A 20327-nucleotide genomic window follows, 5' to 3' on the forward strand; every position below is an offset into this window, starting at 1 on the left:
CAAAGCAATTTAGAAAAGATTGCTGTATGGTGTGGCAGGTGGCAGTTGACGCTAAATAATGAAGTGTGAGGTGATCCACATGAGTTCCAAAAGAAATCCGTTGAAATTTGATTACTCGATAAATAGTACAATTCTCCAGGCTGTAATTCAACTAAGTACCTGGGTGCTAAAATTATGGACAACTTCAGTTGGAGAGACCACATAGATAATATTGTGGGGAAGGCGAGCCAAAGGTTGCATTTCATTGGCAGGACACTTAGAAGATGCAACAAGTCCACTAAATAGACAGCTTACACAACACTCGTTCGTCCTCTGTTAGAATATTGCTGCACAGTGTGGGATCCTTACCAGGTGGGATTGACGGAGGACATCGAAAGGGTGCAAAAAAGGGCAGCCCGTTTTGTATTATCACGCAATAGGGGAGAGAATGTGGCAGATATGATACACGAGTTGGGAGGGAAGTCATTAAAGCAAAGACATTTTTTGTCGCGGCAAGATCTATTTACGAAATTTCAGTCACCAACTTTCTCTTCCGAATGCAAAAATATTTTGTTGAGGCCAACCTACATAGGTAGGAATGATCATCATAATAAAATAAGAGAAATCAGAGCTCGAACAGAAAGGTTTAGGTGTTCGTTTTTACCGCGCTGTTCGGGAGTGGAATGCTAGAGAGATAGTATGATTGTGGTTCAATGAACCCTCTGCCAAGCACTTAAATGTGAATGGCAGAGTAATCATGTAGATGTAGATGTACGATGGGACGAGAAGTGACTTGTGTAACTCGTCAGCCAACAATTCTTACAGAACTATGTGAACACGTTGAGCAGGTGTGGCATAACATATCCCAGGACAGTATTTGGCATATGTATGAGTGACTGGATGCCAGAGTCAGTGCCTGCATGCCCACCCATGCAGTAATATGAGTATTTCGGCATGGGTCAACATCTGGTACCTAAAATCTTCTTGTGCTATTGATCTGTAAATGTAATCATTTCATGTACTTCATCTGCACTGTTGCAACAATAAATCTTAGGTGAACTGAAAAGCTCTAAAAGGGTGTACTAATTTTTTTTGCACCACCCCATACATTTTTGTGGCAATATTAAATAGCAGCTTTATGAGACAAGTTTACTATTTGCAGGAACAGAAACACTTTCCAGCCTTCCTCTACAGATGGCGTTGTACTTCAGTGTGATCTTCTTCCCAGTTTGGCTTTCTTCTATGACAGTTATGTTTCATTTCAAGGTACTGTATCATTTGGTGTTTTATGTAATGAGCAATTGTAATAGTCATGTAGCATAACAAAACTGTAAAATATAAATTATTTAGCTGTAGAAGCTAATGAGAATCATGTGGTTTTTCTAAGCACACTTCTTGTAGGCCTATACATTAACAATTATGGAATTCAGCTATAGTGGTGATATTATATTTTATTTTTTAAAATCTGTATGATTGTTGTCTCACGCCTAAGTAGTGTAGCATTCGGACACTAATAATAATTAAATGAAGCCTACCTTTTGTGATGATAGCTTTCATTTGTTCTCTGCCTGACAGTCAGACAATACATCTTTCACTTTGTAGAAAAATTGTGATAGAATATGTGATATAACATGAATACTTTTGAATTAAACACACACGATGAGAGGCAGGAAGAGGGGTTGGAGTGAGGGGATAGCAGCTTGGTGGGAGGCAACAAGCCTACCAGCTATGAATGAGGGAGGAAAGGACGGCAGGAGCACCAGCTAGGCATGTGATGCACGGTTGTTGGAGCTGGTGGGGAGTGGCACATGCTGAAGGTGACGCCAGGACATGAATCTGGGATGGAGGAAGGGGAAAATGTTGAGTGGAGTGTGTGGGTACAGTGATTTACTGGAGTTTGAGACCAGGACAATTGCAGGAGTGAAGGATGTGTTAGAAGGAGAACTCCCATCTCTGTAGCTTAGAGGTGCAGGGAAGGATCCAGATGGTCTGTGTTATGAAGCAGCCATTGAAAGAGAGTATGTTATGCATAGCTACGTGTTGTGCCACTGGATGGTCAACTTTGTTCTTGGCAACAGTTAGGCAGTGGCCATTCAATGGACAGCTGAATGATAGTCATATTTAATTAAAAGGCTGTGCACTGTTGTGCAGCAAAGTTGGTATATGACGTGGTTGCTTTCACAGGTGGCGTGGCCTCAAAAGTGGTAGGATAAGCCTGTGACAGGACTGGAGTAGAAAGTGCTGTATGTGTGGATTGGACAGGCCTTCCACCTTCACATTCCAGAGGGATATGATTTCTGTGGTAACTGGTTCGTGGTTCGGACGGCAGATAGCATAGTGGTGGACTAGGATGTTGTGTAGGTTGGGTGGGCGATGGAACACCACTTTAGGAAAGAAAATGGTTCAAATGGCTCTGAGCACTATGGGACTTAACATCTGTGGTCATCAGTCCCCTAGAACTTAGAACTACTTAAACCTATCTAACCTAAAGACATCACACACATCCATGCCCGAGGCAGGATTCGAACCTGCGACCGTAGCGGTCACGCGGTTCCAGGCTGAAGCGCCTTTAACCGCACGGCCTTTAGGAAAGAGTGGGAAGGATCTTGTGTAGGATGTATCCCATTTCAGGACATGATGAAGGATGTGGTTTAGTACTTCTAGTCCAGTATCGTACTGGGTGACTTGGGAAAGCTCCTGTGGAGTTTATTCTTGGGAATGGTCGGTAGATTGGGAGAGTGTGAGGATATGGCACAGGAAATTTGTTTGTGGATGAGGTAGTAGTGACTGTCCGTGAAGACTTTCGTGAGATCTGCAGCATGCTGAGCAAGGTGATTCTTGTTACTGCAGATACGTTGTCCATGAGTGGCTAGGCTGTATGGTGGCGGGGGGGGTTTGGTGTGAAAGGGATGGTAGATGTCGAAAGATAGTAGCTGTTGGTGGATAGTGGGTTTATGTGGACAGAGGTTTGGATGGAACCATCAAAGAGGTTGAAGGTACATCAAGCAAGGTGGCATGTTGGGTTGAGGGGGATCAAATGAAGTGGGTGGTAGAGAAGGTGTTGAGGTTGTGAAGCAATAATGACTCAAAACCAAGATGCCCTATCCTCATCCCTTCACAACTTCAATACCTTCTGCCCCATACAGTGCGCGACTTTCCTCGATGTGGACCTCAATGTCTGATGGCTCCATCCACACCTTTGTTTGTGTTAAATCAACTAACCACCAACACTTATTACATTTCAACAGCTGTCATTTCTTCTGCACAAAAAAATCCGTACCATACATCCCGGGCACCCACAGACATCTTATCTGCAGTGATGGGAACTCACTTGCCCAGTGTGTTGAAGGTCTCGCAAAGGCCTTCACAGAGAGGCACTATGCAGTTGACCTAGTCCGCAGACATATTTCCTGTGCCATATCCCTGCACATTCCAAATCTTCCCACCATTCCCAAGAATAAACTACAGAGGAGCACCCTCAAGCCAACAACTATCACCCTGCACTGGAACAACTTAACAGTATCCTTCATCAGGGCTTTGGTTACCTCTCATCATACCCTGAAATGAGGGACATCCTACCCCAAACCCTTCCCACCCATCCTAAAGTGGTGTTCGATCGCCCATCCATCCTACACAACATTCTATCCCACCCCTATGCCAGGAATCTTAGGTTGCCTTTCTGATCAGTATGTAAAAGCAATCCATTGAGTCACAAACATGAAAAACAGTGAATTAGTGCTTACTCGTGCCCCATTCCTGACATTTAATCGGATACAGCTTCTGCTGAAGATAAGGCTAGGCTATGCCATTACTAGGACCCTACATACTCAATCCGATGCATTGCTACCAGTGTCAGTGTTTAAGTCATACTTGTAAGTCCTCTTAAGATGCAGTCAAACTCATACATTGTGGCAGAGATACAGAGGAGGGAGACTGCACATCCCCTGTCTCTCGCTGCATTAATTGCACAGGAGGCCGTGCTGCCACGAATGCGCTCTGTATTTGCTATACTGGATGTCTGTGCACGGGAAAAGGTTTCATTTACTGGCGCTTGGAAAATGTTTGCCATCTGAAAGGCTTTCATATCACCATCTTGCACTAACAGCACTTTTGTGGCTACACCACACTCAAAGTGAATATGTCTACACAGACCTGCTACCGCCTATTCAGAGCCAGGATTCTGAAGTCCTCGAGCTCTAAAGTAGCATCCTTGTCTGTTACCACGGTACCTCCACAACAATTTATCAAATCTTCACCCACATAGAGAAGTCTCATGTGACACATATAGAATACCAAAAATTGAACAGAGAATACTGTCAAGAAAGTTTATTGTTTATCTCTTGTACCAACGTCCAGGTCATCATCTAACAAATGCAAGAGGAATTGTTCCTTGCATTCCCCAACTTGGAAATCCTCTTAAACTTCAGCGCTGTGCCCTAACCTTGTTCAGTCAATCTCCACTTCACCGACACAAATTGTCAATTGATCCTAAACCTTAAAGACAACTAATCGACTGGGCAAGCTCCACTTCTGAAGAAATAATGGAACAGAATCCTCCTCCTCCTGAAACCTGTATTCCAGTGCGTATAGAATCGAGCTGTCCAAAGCTGCAAGGGTGATCACTAACCCTACTGTTGCCTGACATCCTTAAATTTGGTTATCTTCCAGTTGAATGTATGCAGCATCAGATCACATACCACTGAATTTCAGTTGCTTTTACATTCGAGGTCCCTAGCTGTTATATGCGTGTAAGAAACAAAAATATGGCCCCAAGACCACTTCAACCTGTCACACATCGTCAGGTATTGCTACCAGTGTCAGTGTTTGTCATGCTTGCAAGTCCTGTTAAGATGCAGCCAAACTCATACATTGTGGTAGACACACACATGAGGGAGACTGCACATTTCCTTTCTGTCACTGCATTAACTGCACAGGAGACTGTGCTGCACAAATGCCCTCTGTAATTTAAGTGGGCTATGCAGGATACCTGGGTGAGGGAAAAGGTTTCACTTACTGTTGCTATGACCTTCCTCCTGACAAGGGGCTCCTGTTCGTGATGGTATAGTGGCACTTATCTGAGAGTTGAATATTGGTTGCAAGCTGTCACTGTTTGTATTTCCCTTCCCAGCATAAAATTTTCTCTTTGCGTCAACTGTGCACTCCTCTCAATTGTTCATAACAGAGTGGAAATACTACAGCTTACTGGTCAGCTCCCAACACCAGTCTTCCTGCTCAGCAATTGCAATGGCCACCATCCTATTTGCGGCTCTTAAAGAGCCAGTGCAAGGGACACACTCCTGGCAGATGATCTAGAGCAGATTAATATGATTTCCCTTACCACAGGTGAACCCACATTTCTTTCAGATTCCACACACTCATTGTCACACCTGGACCTTTCCATCTGCAGTAGATAGCTAGTTCACCATGTAGAGAAGAAGTCTGTCGTCTTGGACACACACACTATGTGATCAAAAGTATCCAGACACCTGTGTGAAAATGACTTAAAAGTTTGTGGCACCCTCCATCAACAATGCTGGAATTCAATACAGTGTTGGCCCACCTTTGGCCTTGATGACAGCTTCCACTCTGGGAGACATATGTCCAATCAGGTGCTGGAAGGTTTCTTGGGGAATGGCAACCCATTCTTCACGGAGTGCTACACAGAGGAGAGGTATTGGTGTCGGTCGGTGAGGCCTGGCACGAAGTTGGCGTTCCAAAACACCCCAAAGGTGTTCTATTGGATTTAGATGAGGACTCTGTGCAGGCCAGTCCATTACAGGGATGTTACTGTCATGTAACCACTCCACCACAGGCCGTGCATTATGAACAGGTGTTCGATCATGTTGAAAAATGCAGTCGCCATCCCCGAATTGCTCTTCAACAGTGGGAAGTAAGAATGTGCCTAAAACATGAATGTAGACCGGTGCTGTGGTAGGGCCATGTAAAACAACAAGGGGTGCAAGCCCCCTCCATGAAAAACATGACCACATCATAACACCACTGCCTCCGAATTTTACTGTTCGCACTACACATGCTGGCAGATGATGTTCACTGGGCATTCGCCATACCCACACCGTGCCATCAGATCGCCATATTGTGTACCGTGATTCGTCACTCCATACATTATTTCACTGTTCAATCATCCAATGTTTATGTTCCTTACACCAAGTGAGGCATTGTTTGGCATTTACTGGCATGCTGTGTGGCGTATGAACAGCTGCTTGACCATGAAATCCAAGTTTTCTCACCTTCCGTCTAACTCTACATCTACATTTATACTCCGCAAGCCACCCAACGGTGTGTGGCGGAGGGCACCCTACGTGCCAGTGTCATTACCTCCCTTTCCTGTTCCAGTCGCGTATGGTTCACGGGAAGAACAACTGCCGGAAAGCCTCCATGTGTGATCGAATCTCTCTAATTTTACATTCGTGATCTCCTCGGGAGGTATAAGTAGGGGGAAGCAATATATTCGATACCTCACCCAGAAACGCACCCTCTCGAAACTTGGACAGCAAACTACACCGCGATGCAGAGCGCCTCTCTTGCAGAGTCTGCCACTGGAGTTTGCTAAACATCTCTGTAACGCTATCACGGTTACCAAATAACCCTGTGACATGCCGCTCTTCTTTGGATCTTCTCTATCTCCTCCGTCAACCCGATCTGGTACGGATCCCACACTGATGAGCAATACTCAAGTATAGGTCGAACGAGTGTTTTGTAAGCCACCTCCTTTGTTGATGGACTACATTTTCTAAGGACTCTCCCAATGAATCTCAACCTGGCACCCGCCTTACCAACAATTAATTTTATATGATCATTCCACTTCAAATCGTTCCATATGCATACTCCCAGATATTTTACAGAAGTAACTGCTACCAGTGTTTGTTCCGCTATCATATAATCATACAATAAAGGATCCTTCTTTCTATGTATTCACAGTACATTACATTTGTCTATGTTAAGGGTCAGTTGCCACTCCCTGCTCAAAGTGCCTATCTGCTGCAGATCTTCCTGCATTTCGCTGAAATTTTCTTATGCTGCAACTTCTCTGTATACTACAGCATCATCCGCGAAAAGCTGCGTGGAACTTCCGACACTATCTACTAGGTCATTTATATATATATTGTGAAAAGCAATGGTCCCATAACACTCCCCTATGGCACGCCAGAGGTTACTTTACGTCTGTAGATGTCTCTCCATTGAGAACAACATGCTGTGTTCTGTTTGCGAAAAACTCTTCAATCCAGACACACAGCTGGTCTGATATTCCGTAGGCTCTTACTTTATCAGGTGACAGTGCGGAACTGTATCGAATGCCTTCTGGAAGTCAAGGAAAATGGCATCTACCTGGGAGCCTGTGTCTAATATTTTCAGGGTCTCATGAACAAATAAAGCGAGTTGGGTCTCACACGATCGCTGTTTCCGAAATCCATGTTGATTCCTACAGAGTGGATTCTGGGTTTCCAGAAATGGCAATACGTGAGCAAAAAACATGTTCTAAAATTCTACGACAGATAGATGTCAGAGATGTAGGCCTATAGTTCTGCGCATCCGCTCGACGACCCTTCTTGAAAACTGGAACTACCTTTGGTCTTTTCCAATCATTTGGAACCTTCCGTTCCTCTAGAGACTTGCGGTACACAGCTGTTATAAGGGGGGCCAAGTTCTTTCGCATACTCTGTGTAGAATCGAATTGGCATCCCGTCAGGACCAGTGGACTTTCCTCTGAGGAGTGATTTCAGTTGCTTTTCTATACCTTAGACACTTATTTTGATGTCAGCCATTTTTTCGTTCGTGCGAGGATTTAGAGAAGGAACTGCAGTGCACTCTTCCTCTGTGAAACAGCTTTTGAAAAAAGTGTTTAGTATTTCAGCTTTACACGTGTCATACTCTGTTTCAATGCCATTATCATCCCAGAGTGTCTGGATATGCTGTTTCGATCCACTTACTGATTTAACGTAAGACCAGAACTTCCTAGGATTTTCTGTCAAGTCGGTACATAGAGTTTTACTTTCAAATTCACTGAACACTTCAAGCATAGCCCTCCTTACACTAACTTTGACATCGTTTAGCTTCTGTTTGTCTGAGAGGTTATGGCTGCGTTTAAATTTTCAGTGAAGCTCTCTTTGCTTTTGCAGTAGTTTCCTAACTTTGTTGTTGAACCACAGTGGGTTTTTCCCGTCCCTCACAGTTTTACTTGGTACGTACCTGTCTAAAACGCATTTTATGATTGCCTTGGAACTTTTTCCATAAACACTCAACATTGTCAGTGTCGGAACAGAAATTTTCGTTTTGATCTGTTAGGTAGTCTGAAATCTGCCTCCTATTACTCTTGCTAAACAGATAAACCTTCCTCCCTTTTTTTTATATTCCTATTTACTTCCATATTCAGGGATACTGCAATGGCCTTATGATCTACGCTTACAGATTCGAAAAGTTGGGGTCTGTTTGTTATCAGTAGGTCCAAGATATCTCCACGAATCGGATGTCTGTTTAATTGCTCGAGGTAACTTTCGGATAGCACACTCTGTATAATGTCACTCGATGCTCTGTCCCTACCACCCGTCCTAAACATCTGAGTGTACCAGTCTATATCTGGTAATTGAAATCTCTGCCTAAGACTATTACATGCTGAGGAAATTTATGTGAAATGTATTCCAGATTTTTTCTCAGTTGTTCTACCACTAATGCTGCTGAGTCGGGAGGTCGGTAAAAGGAGCCAATTATTAACGTAGCTCGGTTGTTGAGTATAACCTCCATCCATAAGAATTCACAGGAACTATCCACTTCTACTTCACTACAGGATAAACTACTACTAACAGTGACAAACACGCCACCACCGGTTGCATGCAATCTATACTTTCTAAACACTGTCTGTGCCTTTGTAAAAATTTCGGTTTCTGTACCTATAACAATTTCAGCTTTGGTGCTTTCTATCAGCGCTTGAAGTTCCGGTACTTTACCAATGCAGCTTCGACAGTTTACAATTACAATACCGATTGCTGCTTGGTCCCTGCATATCCTATTTTGCCCTGCACTCTTTGAGGCTGTTGCCCTTTCTGTACTTTTCCCGAGGCCATCTAACCTAAAAAAAACTGCCCAGTCCACGCCACACAACCCCTGTTACCCATGTAGCTGCCTCTCATAGTACTTGCAGTGGATCCTGATGCAGTTTGGTATTCCTGTGTGATAGTGTGGATAGATGTCTGCCTGTTACACATTACAACCCCTTCAACTGTTGGCGGTCTCTGTCAGTCAACAGACGAGATCCGCCTGTGTGCTTTTGTGCTGTATGTGTCCCTTCACATTTCCATTTCACTATCGCATCGGAAAATGTAGACCTAGGGATGTTTGGGACTGTTGAAATCTCACATAAAAACGTATAACACAAGTGACACCCAATCACCTGACCACATTTGAAGTTTGCAAGTTCTGCAGAGCACCCCATTCTGTTCTCTCACAATGTCTAATGACTACTGAGGTCGCTGATATGGAGTATCTGGCAGTAGGTGGCAGCACAATGCGCCTAATATGAAAAACATATGTTTTTGGGGGTGTCCATATACTTTTGATTACATAGTTTACCTGAGTGACCATTCTGTATGCATAATTTGCTTCCTGAACCATGTACAATCAATGTGTAAGACAGTGCATCAGCTTCTGGAACCTGACTGGAAGCTCTACTCCTTACTAGATACCTTTGACAATCAACAATTCCCCAGCAGTGGTAACCAGGTAGAGTATTTCACAAATGTAATCCTCTCTGTCACTGAATGCCTCTTGGATCTCTATTGTTGCTTCTCGTTATTGTTATACGAGGAGAAAGTAGAAACCGCCCTTTCTACAATGTCAACCTACTACAAAAAGAATTCTCTAAAACCCAATCCCTCCAAAACTCAAGTGAGTTCATTCCATCTGAACTCGAGGCAGGCAAAGTTACCTGGGATGGGACATTACTAGAACACACAGATACTCCCACCTACCTTGGCGTCGTGCTGGACAGAACATTGACATACAAATATCATTGCAAAAAAGTAGAAGCACGAAATTCCCTAATAAGAAAGCTGTCCAATAGCAAATGGGGTGCCAAACCTACCGTGGTCAGAACTTCAGCCCAAGCTTTGTGCTTCTCAACTGCCGAATATGCCTGCCCGGTATGGTGCAGATCCGCCCACGTAAAAAAGGTAGACATTAGCTTGAATGAAACATGCAGGATAGTGACAGGCTGCATGGAACCAACCCTCATAGAAAATCTTCACAGGGCCGCAGGTTTCACAAACCCTGACTCACGTAGGAAAGCCCATGAACATACCGAGAAGCTAAAACAAACCTTTGATGCCCGTCACTCAATATTTGGCCTAGAGTGTGGCCCCAGAAGACTTAAATCCAGACACCATTTCCTAAGAAGAAGCATTGGACATTGCCCAATACTGGGCAAACAAATTGTAGTTTCCAGACACGAAAAAGTAAAAGTAAGTTATAGTTCCTCTTCTGTCTTTGGGGATAAACTTCATTATGTTGCTGGAAAAAGACCTGTCTTCCAAAACACATTGTTAATAATGTTTTAGTGGACCTTGTCTGATATGTCCAACACTTTGAGACTGCACTTTGCGTAGGTTTCAAAATCGTCCCATTACTATCCTGCCCTTCTACCCTGGAAGTGAGTGGTGGAGGCCCAGGAGATATCTTTCACGTCTCAAAATCATGAATACTATATTATTGTTCTTGCTGTGAAGCAGCTAGAGCACACTTTTTTGTCAACGTGTTCCTCTGTTCCAGGACCACATTCCGTTCACATTCAGATGATATAGAATCTGTGTCCTGATGGCGAATGTTTTCTCCTCCATACTTGCAATTGTTCCTGGAAGGGGAACACATTTCCTACACATTGGTGCGAAGCCGCTGACTGTAATCCCTATATCTTAGCCTAGTAAAGGCAGACTTGGGAAACTTTCCCTCGTGTGTTGCATTGTAAGGGCATAATTTTAATTAGTGTGTGTATTGGGCACTGTCATTTCAGCCATTCTCATATGTTAAAGTGGTGACAGTGTGCCCCTTTGCTCTTACTGTAACGAACCACTGATAGTGCATCACTTTCTAACTCAATGTCAGTGTTTTAACTGTATATGCTTTAATATGCATTTTTCATTTGAGCTATCCAATGGTTTAGCTGATATAGCACAAGGTGTAGAATGCAGTCTATACTTCATGTCTGTAGCCACAGAGTGAAAGAGATTTAAATTTTGACTGGTCACCAGTTGTCCTAGATACTCTTGGCGAATGGCCCCTTAAAGAAAGGAGGTTTCTTGTAATAATTCATTTTATCTTTCTACCATGTTTGTTCCTTTGTAACTAGCATTATAGGATCACTATTGTTATCCACCTTAGTTTTACCCACCTTCTTGGGTATGTATGTCAACTTGTAACACCATAGTTAAGATCCTAAATATTTTTTTTCTGATTAATTATGCTTTATATAAAGTATGTTTTCTTTGGTATGTAATCTTTGATATGCTGTAAAGATGTAGAAAGATATGCACTATGTTTTCTCTTCACTGTTAGGACACTTTGCATCATTTGGCGGAGGATGACTTTAATTATATGTATTTTTTTTGTTGATTTACTAATATGTGTAAATGGCAGGATTTTGTAAAAGGTATGAATACAACAAAGTATGTGCTGATTCACACTTAAGACTTTTGAATTGTATAAATGAAAACTTGGTGTGCTTCTCCCCTGAAAGAAAAGTGAGTTAGCGCACGCAAAATGTGGTTGGTGCAAGGGAAAAGGTGGACCGATAGTCATTCGGAGACTAGCAACCGTACAGTCGGCAGCTAGCAATTGGAAGGTGCTTTGTGCAGGTGCCGAGTGAGGCTTTCAGTGCTCGGAAATATTATGGAAAAGCCACGGGTGGATGAATGGCTCTAATACATTGCTCTGTTGTTGGAAAATACCATAAAAGCTGATGATTGTTGCCAAGAAGAAAATAACAGAGCATATTACTTCCAACAGGAAGTCCACCTGTCGTCATGTACTCGCAGCCAACATTGCGCAATCATGTAAGCAGAGGAGAGAAGTCTAACTTTTGTAAAGTGTTGGATCAGCTCATTTAGTATGTGAAAATATAAGGTAACTCATGGTAAATTCATGTTGAATTGTTTCCTATCATAATACATCTTAGGCTCCTCTCATTTTGAACAATGATTTCTGAGTGCCCTGAGTATGATAACTGATAATCAAAAACAAGTGTTTGATTACTTTTGCTTGAAATTGAGTGCAAAAAGTTACCTAAACTTACTGCGGATTTTGTTGAAGTTGAGGGAGGAAGTAAGTGTTGCTTTTATGAAAGCCTCCTTAGTAATTGAATTGCTTCAGTTTAAAGTTTTGTGGTTTTAACGATTACTTGCTTAAATTATGGCTATGAAAGGAATGATTGTGCTGATGACAAACAGTTAACAAGACATGTTGAGGTTAGTTAAAGTAAATGCTTTCAAAGGTAGATTTGAAATACAATACCTGGTAAAATTATCTGCTGTATTAACTGTTGAAAAAGCATATATGGTGAGTCAAATTTATGAAAGAGTGCTATCAAAGTTTACTGGTTTTAATTTGCTTCAGAAAAGTGTGTCCAGTTTGCTTTATAATAGCAGTCAAAATTAAGAGCCCCCATTGTAAGTTTTTCAAAATGCATAAAGTTACTTGATTAATGAATATTTTGAAGTTTATGTTGAGTTTTGTGCACTTTGTGTGATAAAAAGTGTAATATCAGATTGGGAGCCCCCTACTTACTGTTTCTATTGCTGAAGGTAAAGCTGTTATGAGTGCCCCTATTCATAAAGCAGTTAAAACATTGCATACTAAGGAATGTGTGAATCTTAATGCAAGTGAATTTTAATTAAATTTTTTGCTGTGTAGAAAGCATCTGATGAAATAAGACTAGGCCCATGTCCTTTTCTAGTTTAGTAATGAATTGCAATTGCTGTGAGGATGAAATTACTGAGGTTTGGCAAAGTATTTACTGTTGATGAATGTTAAAGTGTCATTTGTGTTTGTGAAAACTTGAATATCTTACAAAACTGCTTTTATCCACTGTAACATTTTCCTGCTTGTGATAGGGTTCATTGCACTTCCATAAGAAAGGAGTATAGGTGATGGTTTCCACCAAAACTATTTACTTTTTCTTTAAAAGAAATGTTTAACATTTCCATGCCTAATTAGGCTGGTGACCATATTCTTTTTCATTTGAATAAATTTGATTAGTTAAAATGTTATCTAAATTGGATCTGGGATCTGATACTTCCTATGTTTTACATAACTTTAATTTCAAATCTGATAAGCAAAATCCCCCCTCCCCCATGAACCACGGATCTTGCCGCTGGTGGGGAGGCTTGCGTGCCTCAGCGATACAGATAGCCGTACTGTAGGTGCAACCACAACGGAGGTGTATCTGTTGAGAGGGCAGACAAACATATGGTTCCTGAAGAGGGGCAGCAGGCTTTTCAGTAGTTGCAGGGGCAACAGTCTGTAGGATTGTCTGATCTGGCCTTGTAACACTAACCAAAACGGCCTTGCTGTGCTGATACTGCGTACGGTTGAAAGCAAGGGGAAACTACAGCCATAATTTTTCCTGAGGGCATGCAGCTTTACTGTATGATTAAATGATGATGGCATCCTCTTGGGTAAAATATTCCGGAGGTAAAATAGTCCCCCCATTCGGATCTCCGGGCGGGGACTACTCAGGACGACGACGTTATCAGGAGAAAGAAAATTGGCATTCTACGGATTGGAGCGTGGAATGTCAGATCCCTTAATCATGGAGGTAGGTTAGAAAATTTAAAAAGGGAATGGATAGGTTAAAGTTAGATATAGTGGGACTTAGTGAAGTTCGGTGGCAGGAGGAACAAGACTTCTGGTCAGGTGAATACAGGGTTATAAATGCAAAATCAAATAGGGGTAATGCAGTAGTAGGTTTAATAATGAAGAGGAAAATAGGAATGCAGGTAAGCTACTACAAACAGCATAGTGAACGCATCATTGTGGCCAAGATAGATAGGAAGCCCATGCCTACCACAGTAGTAAAAGTTTATATGCCAACTAGCTCCACAGATGACGAAGCGATTGATGAAATGTACGATGAGATAAAAGAAATTATTCAGATAATGAAGGGAGACAAAAATTTAATAGTCATGGGTGACTGGAATTTGATAGTCGGAAAAGGGAGAGAAGGAAATGTAGTAGGTTAATATGGATTGGGGGGAAGAAATGAAAGAGGAACCCGCCTGGTAGAATTTTGCACAGAGCGTAACTTAATCATAGCTATCATTTCGTTCAAGAATCATAAAAGAAGGTTGTATACATGGAAGAAGCCTGGAGATACTGACAGGTTTCAAATAGATTATATAATGGTAATACAGAGATTCAGGAACCAGTTTTTAAACTGTAAGACTTTTCCAGGGGCAGATGTGGAGTCTGACCACATTCTATTGGTTATGAACCGTAGATTAAAACTGAAGAAAGTGCAAAAAGGTGGAAATTGAGGAGATGGGACCTGAATAAACTGAAAGAACCAGAGGTTGTAGAGAGCTTCAGGAAGAGCATTAGGGAACAATTCACAAGAATGGGGGAAAGAAATACAGTAGAAGAAGAATGGGTAGCTTTGAGAGACGAAATAGTGAAGGTAGCAGAGGATCAAGTAGGTAAAAAGACGAGGGCTAATACAAATCCTTGTGTAACAGAAGAGATATTGAATTTAATTGGTGAAAGGAGAAAATATAAAAATGCAGTAAATGAAGCAGGCAAAAAGGAATACAAACTTCTCAAAAATGATATCGACAGGAAGTGCAAAATGGGTAAGCAGGGATGGCTAGAGGACAAATGTAAGGATGTAGATGCTTATCTCACTAGGGGTAAGATAGATTCTGCCTACAGAAAAATTAAAGAGACATTTGGAGAAAAGAGAACCACTTGTATGAATATCAAGAGCTCAGATGGAAACCCAGTTCTAAGCAAAGAAGGGAAAGCAGAAAGGTGGAAGGAGTATATAGAGGGTCTATACAATGGCAATGTTCTTGAGGACAATATCATAGAAATTGAAGAGAATGTAGATGAAGATGAAATGGGAGATATGATACTGTGTGAAGAGTTTGACAAAGCACTGAAAGACCTAAGTTAAAAGAAGGCCCCCGGTAGTAGACAACATTCCATTAGAACTACTGACAGCCTTGGGAGAGCCAGGCCTAACAAAACTCTACCACCCAGTGAGCAAGATGTATGAGACAGGCGAAATACCCTCAGACTTAAAGAAGAATATAATAATTCCAATCCCAAAGAAAGCAGATGTTGACAGATGTGAAAATTACCGAACTATCAGTTTAATAAATCACGACTGCAAAATACTAACACGAATTCTTTATAGACGAATGGAAAAACTGGTAGAAGCCGACCTCGGGGAAGATCAATTTGGATTATGTAGAAATGTTGGAACACGTGAGGCAATACTGACCCTACGACTTATCTTTGAAATTAGATTTAGGGAAGGCAAACCTATGTTTCTAGCATTTGTAGACTTAGAGAAAGCTTTTGACAATGTTGACTGGAATACTCTCTTTCAAATTCTGAAGGTGGCAGGGGTAAAATACAGGAAGTGAAAGGCTATTTACAATTTGTACAGAAACCAGGTGGCAGTTATAAGAGTCGAGGGACATGAAAGGGAAGCAGTGGTTGGGAAGGGAGTGAGACGGGGTTGTAGCCTGTCTCCGATGTTATTCAATCTGTATATTGAGCAAGCAGTAAAGGAAACAAAAGAAAAATTCGGAGTAGGCATTAAAGTCAATGGAGAAGAAATAAAAATGTTGAGGTTCGCCGATGACATTGTAATTCTCTCGGAGACAGCAAAGGACTTGGAAGAGCAGTTGAACAGAATGGACAGTGTCTTGAAAGAAGGATATAAGATGAACATCAACAAAAGCAAAACGAGGATAATGGAATGTAGTCGAATTAAGTCGGGTGATGCTGAGGGAATTAGATTAGGAAATGAGACACTTAAAGTAGTAGAGGAGTTTTGCTATTTGGGGAGCAAAATAACTGATGATGGTCGAAGTAGAGAGCATATAAAATTTAGACTGGCAATGGCAAGGAAAGCGTTTCTGAAGAAGACAAATTTGTTAACATCGAGTATTGATTTAAGTGTCAGGAAGTCGTTTCTGAAAGTATTTCTATGGAGTGTAGCCATGTATGGAAGTGAAACATGGACGATAAATAGTTTGGGCAAGAAGAGAATAGAAGCTTTCAAAATGTGGTGCTACAGAAGAATGCTGAAGATTAGATGGGTAGACCACATAACTAATGAGGAGGTATTGAATAGAACTGGGGAGAAGAGGAGTTTGTGGCACAACTTGACAAGAAGAAGGGACCGGTTGGTAGGACATATTCTTAGGCATCAAGGGATCACAAATTTAGTATTGGAGGGCAGCGTGGGGGGTTAAAATCATAGAGGGAGACCAAGAGATGAATACACTACACAGATTCCGAAGGATGTAGGTTGCAGTAGGTACTGGGAGATGAAGAACCTTGCACAGGATAGAGTAGCATGGAGAGCTGCATCAAACCAGTATCTGGACTGAAGAAGACGCCGCCAACAACAACAACAACAACAACAACAACAACAAGCAAAATCCTTTAGACATTTCACAGTTAAATCTGTAAAAATCCTCCCAGAGGATAATGTTATACTGCACGCGAACACCAAAATCGAGTGTTATATATATGCTGACATAGCAAAACGGTGCAGTGATAGTGTTATAAACTAATTTCAAGAAATATGAAGTACTATGCCAAGCAAATGAATAATCAAAAAAGACTCTTCCCTCCATTACCAAGTTGACTATATTTTACGCCTCAGGATTTGTTGTATAAACTGATCCATTTCTTGTTAATAGTTCTTTGATCTACCCATCTAATCTTCAGCATTCTACTGTAGATTCAGATTTTAAATGCTGCTTCTTGTTTGAACTGCTTATCATTCATGTTTCACAGCATGTTTTTTGTAGAAACTCTCATTTCCATCCAACTACTCTTCCAAAACCTTTGCCGTCTGACAGAATTACAATGTCGTCAGCAAATCTCAAAGAGTTTTTATTTCTTCTCTGTGTAGTGTAGTTCTCTTTCCATACTACTCCTTGGTTTCTTTTATTGTCTGCTCGATGTAGAGATTGAATAACATCAGTGCTAACTACAATCCTGTCTCTCCCCCATCTCAACTGCTAATGAGTATTATGGAAAGAGAATTACACTACAGAGGGAAGAAATAAAAACTCTGAGATGCCCTTCAACTCTTGTAACTGCAATGTAGTTCCTGCAAACATAGCTTTATACTGGCAGTCTTTTTGTTGTGCCTATCTGCGACTCAGCATCCCTGCTATATGGTGAGTAGCAACTTTCCCTGTCATAATATCTGAATATCGTGAAGTTGTGAAAAAACATTGGTCCTTTTTCTTTTTAAGACCCTAGTCACTATTCATATAGGCAAAAGTTATTTGAGATGCAAAGGTTAACTGCTTCCCCTGTGTAATGGAATGTTACACAAACAATAATGTATTCTAGATATTATCATGAGACTAAACTATAGAATAAGTACCTAACAAGCAGAATACTACCAAGCTAGCTGATTAGAAGTAATTACTGGTATTGTATGTAAACACAAATAAGTGACATATTGATTTGTTTACAGTATGGGTGCCTTACTGTTTTATATCGGTTCCTCGTTTCTACAGTTCTTCTGACAGCGGCGGTTAATGAATGTCTTAGACTGTACCTTGGGTACATTGGTAACCTATCAGACAAGGTAAGACAGACTCTTTTGAGCATTGGTTTTCCCTTTAATGGACTTTGAGAGAGAGAATTTTAGATCTTTATCAATATTAAACCTGAGTAAACTGAAATAATGAGCTGTAATTATTTGAGAGACTGGAGGGAAACTGTTCAAGAACTCTCATTGCAATGTACAGGTAGTCAGATCTAAATCTCTTCATTAGAAGGAGAGCTGTTCAGTTTTATCACAGTTGGTATGATAGGTAATGCTACCAATGAATTTAACAACGAAGAAAACATTGTTGTGAACTTGTTTTATTGAATGTTTGCTATGTTGAAATGTGTAAAATTACCTAGTCGTGAATGAGCTACTTGTAATGTTTCTTTTCTCCTGCAACAAATTACGCCATCAATCTCATGTTTTATGTGCAGGTACCTGAACTGGCTGGATTCTGGTTGCTGTCACTGGTTCCACAGCTTCCTCTCCAGCTGTTTTTGTTGCTTAATCAGAACATTATGCTACAACCACTGGAGCAAATAGTCCAGTCATTTTCTGTACTTTTATTAATTATTCAGTTACTGACTGGCTTTTTTGCACTACGCCACTCTTCAAAGATCCATGCTGAGCAGTCTCGTTTGCGTGTACTACTTTCTACACAGCAGAAGGATGATTAATAAGGTATTACTCTTACTCAACATTACGGAAGGACCCATTATTTCACAGATGTATTCACAGGGCTGCCCCAAGTTCTGGAAATCAGGGAATTTCAAAAGTGTCAGGGAAATCGGGGAAATTTGGAGGGGGGGGGGGGGGGGGGGACTGGAAAAATCTCGTTTCTTCTCTCAGTAGAGGAAATGGTTTGTTCACTGATTTGGCATGCATCATCGCTGGCTGGGCACAGCTAAGTACGTGGGCCGCTTCCCCACTCCTTCATTATTCCTCCTTCTCCCCTTTCTGCCACTCCCCTCAGCTTGCAGTCAGTGCTGCTGATGAGAGGCAGGGAGATGTGAGGAGTGGTTTGTTTGGAGCTGATTCTCAGATACTGTTGACACAGCGGCTGGAGACAGCAGCCATGTGTGCATTAGTTGTGTATGAATGATTATGTGAATGTGTATGTGCTCTTGTTTTGTGACAAAGGCTATGGCCAAAAATTTAATTGTGAGAGTGTGATTGTCTTCTATATGTGCCTGTCAGTGGCTGAGCGATCATACGAAAAATTCAGTGGATGGAGGTCCCAAGACACCTACAGTATCGTCACAGGTGATGAAATGTGGGTCTAACATTATGACCCTGAAACGAAGAGACAGTCTTCTGTGTGGTGCTTTCCAGGGGAGGAACCACACACAAAAGTTGACGAAATCGGAGCTCTGGAAAAAAGATGGTGGCAACTTTTTCCACAAAGATCGGGCCGTGGACACATGTCGTACAGTCAATGCTGAATGGTACGTGAACGATTGTCTTCCGAAGGTCATCGCCACATGGAAGTCACAGCATCCAAAGTCCAAGAGTGGGCACCTTCTGCTGCATCACGACAATGCATCTGCACACAGGGCTGCCAGAACGATGGACTTTCTGGAGAAGGAAAAAGTGCGAGTGTTACCCCATCCCCCCTATTCACCTGACCTGACCCCCTGTGACTTCTTTCTGTTCCCTAAGACTAAGGAAAAAATTCGAGGGCAGCGGTTTTCATCAGATGAAGAGGCCGTAGGAGCATACGAGAGTGCACTGAGTGACATCCCAAAAGAAGCTTGGACTGACACATTTTCTAAGTGGTTTCAGAGAATGGAAAAATGTATACATGCTAATGGAGAGTATTTTGAAAAGTTGTAAACACTTTTTTGCAAATAAATTTTTTTTTCACACATTCTGCTAAAAACTTTCGGCATAGCCCTCGTATTTACGGAGAGTTGCTACCTATCCTCATTAGTATTGATCATTAGAGTATTCGTGCACGTTATCTTTTGCATGGACTGGTCACCATGGTCTCATTTCATCAACATGGTGTCTGTGACTTGTGAATAGCTGGCCATATGAGTGGACTTCCATAACAGACAAAAACTGCAGGCCATTTCTTTGAGTATCTCTGACTGATTGGGCATGCTCGTTTCCCACTAATGTGCAGGCTCTGCCCATCTGATCTAGTCTCACCGATCTGCCTGCAGGCCAGGTCTCTTTGTGTGTCGTGTAATGAAGTACATTTTAGTGTTTTATCCATGGACCCAGGACTGCTGTGCTGCTCGGCGGGCCAGAGGCAACGGGCAGTGGGTTTCACGAATTGAGACTGTCTCACCGCAAGTACATTGTACAGTGCGGTGTTTTGTAGACAGCTTATTTATTCTAATACATTTTGGCACTTCAAAAGTAGTTTATATGTTGGAAAGTATGGACTATAAGAAAGAAGAAAATTGTGGCAGTGGCTGGCAGTTTATAAGCTATGTACTCGTGTATTCCTTGAAAGAAAAATCACACAGTATCTGTAAAATAAAAAACATAACACAGTGGGTAATAACCAGTGATAGCGAATATAGTAGAATATAGT

At 41.7% G+C, this 20327-nt stretch overlaps 1 protein-coding gene across 1 annotated transcript in view; it reads left to right on the plus strand.

Annotated features, from left to right (window-relative positions):
- The window catches only part of LOC126188942 (transmembrane protein 17-like), a 59038-nt gene extending 39308 nt beyond the window's left edge, over window positions 1-19730 (plus strand). Inside the window, exons 2-4 of the mRNA XM_049930689.1 lie at window positions 1142-1245; window positions 17708-17821; window positions 18220-19730. Coding sequence (XP_049786646.1) covers window positions 1142-1245; window positions 17708-17821; window positions 18220-18462 — 461 coding nt within the window. The 3' untranslated portion in view covers window positions 18463-19730. The remainder of the gene's footprint in view (window positions 1-1141; window positions 1246-17707; window positions 17822-18219) is intronic.
- Window positions 19731-20327: the final 597 nt, after the last annotated feature.

This window comes from Schistocerca cancellata, chromosome 1, assembly GCF_023864275.1.
Source record: "Schistocerca cancellata isolate TAMUIC-IGC-003103 chromosome 1, iqSchCanc2.1, whole genome shotgun sequence".
NCBI classification, from domain to species: Eukaryota; Metazoa; Arthropoda; class Insecta; order Orthoptera; family Acrididae; genus Schistocerca; species Schistocerca cancellata.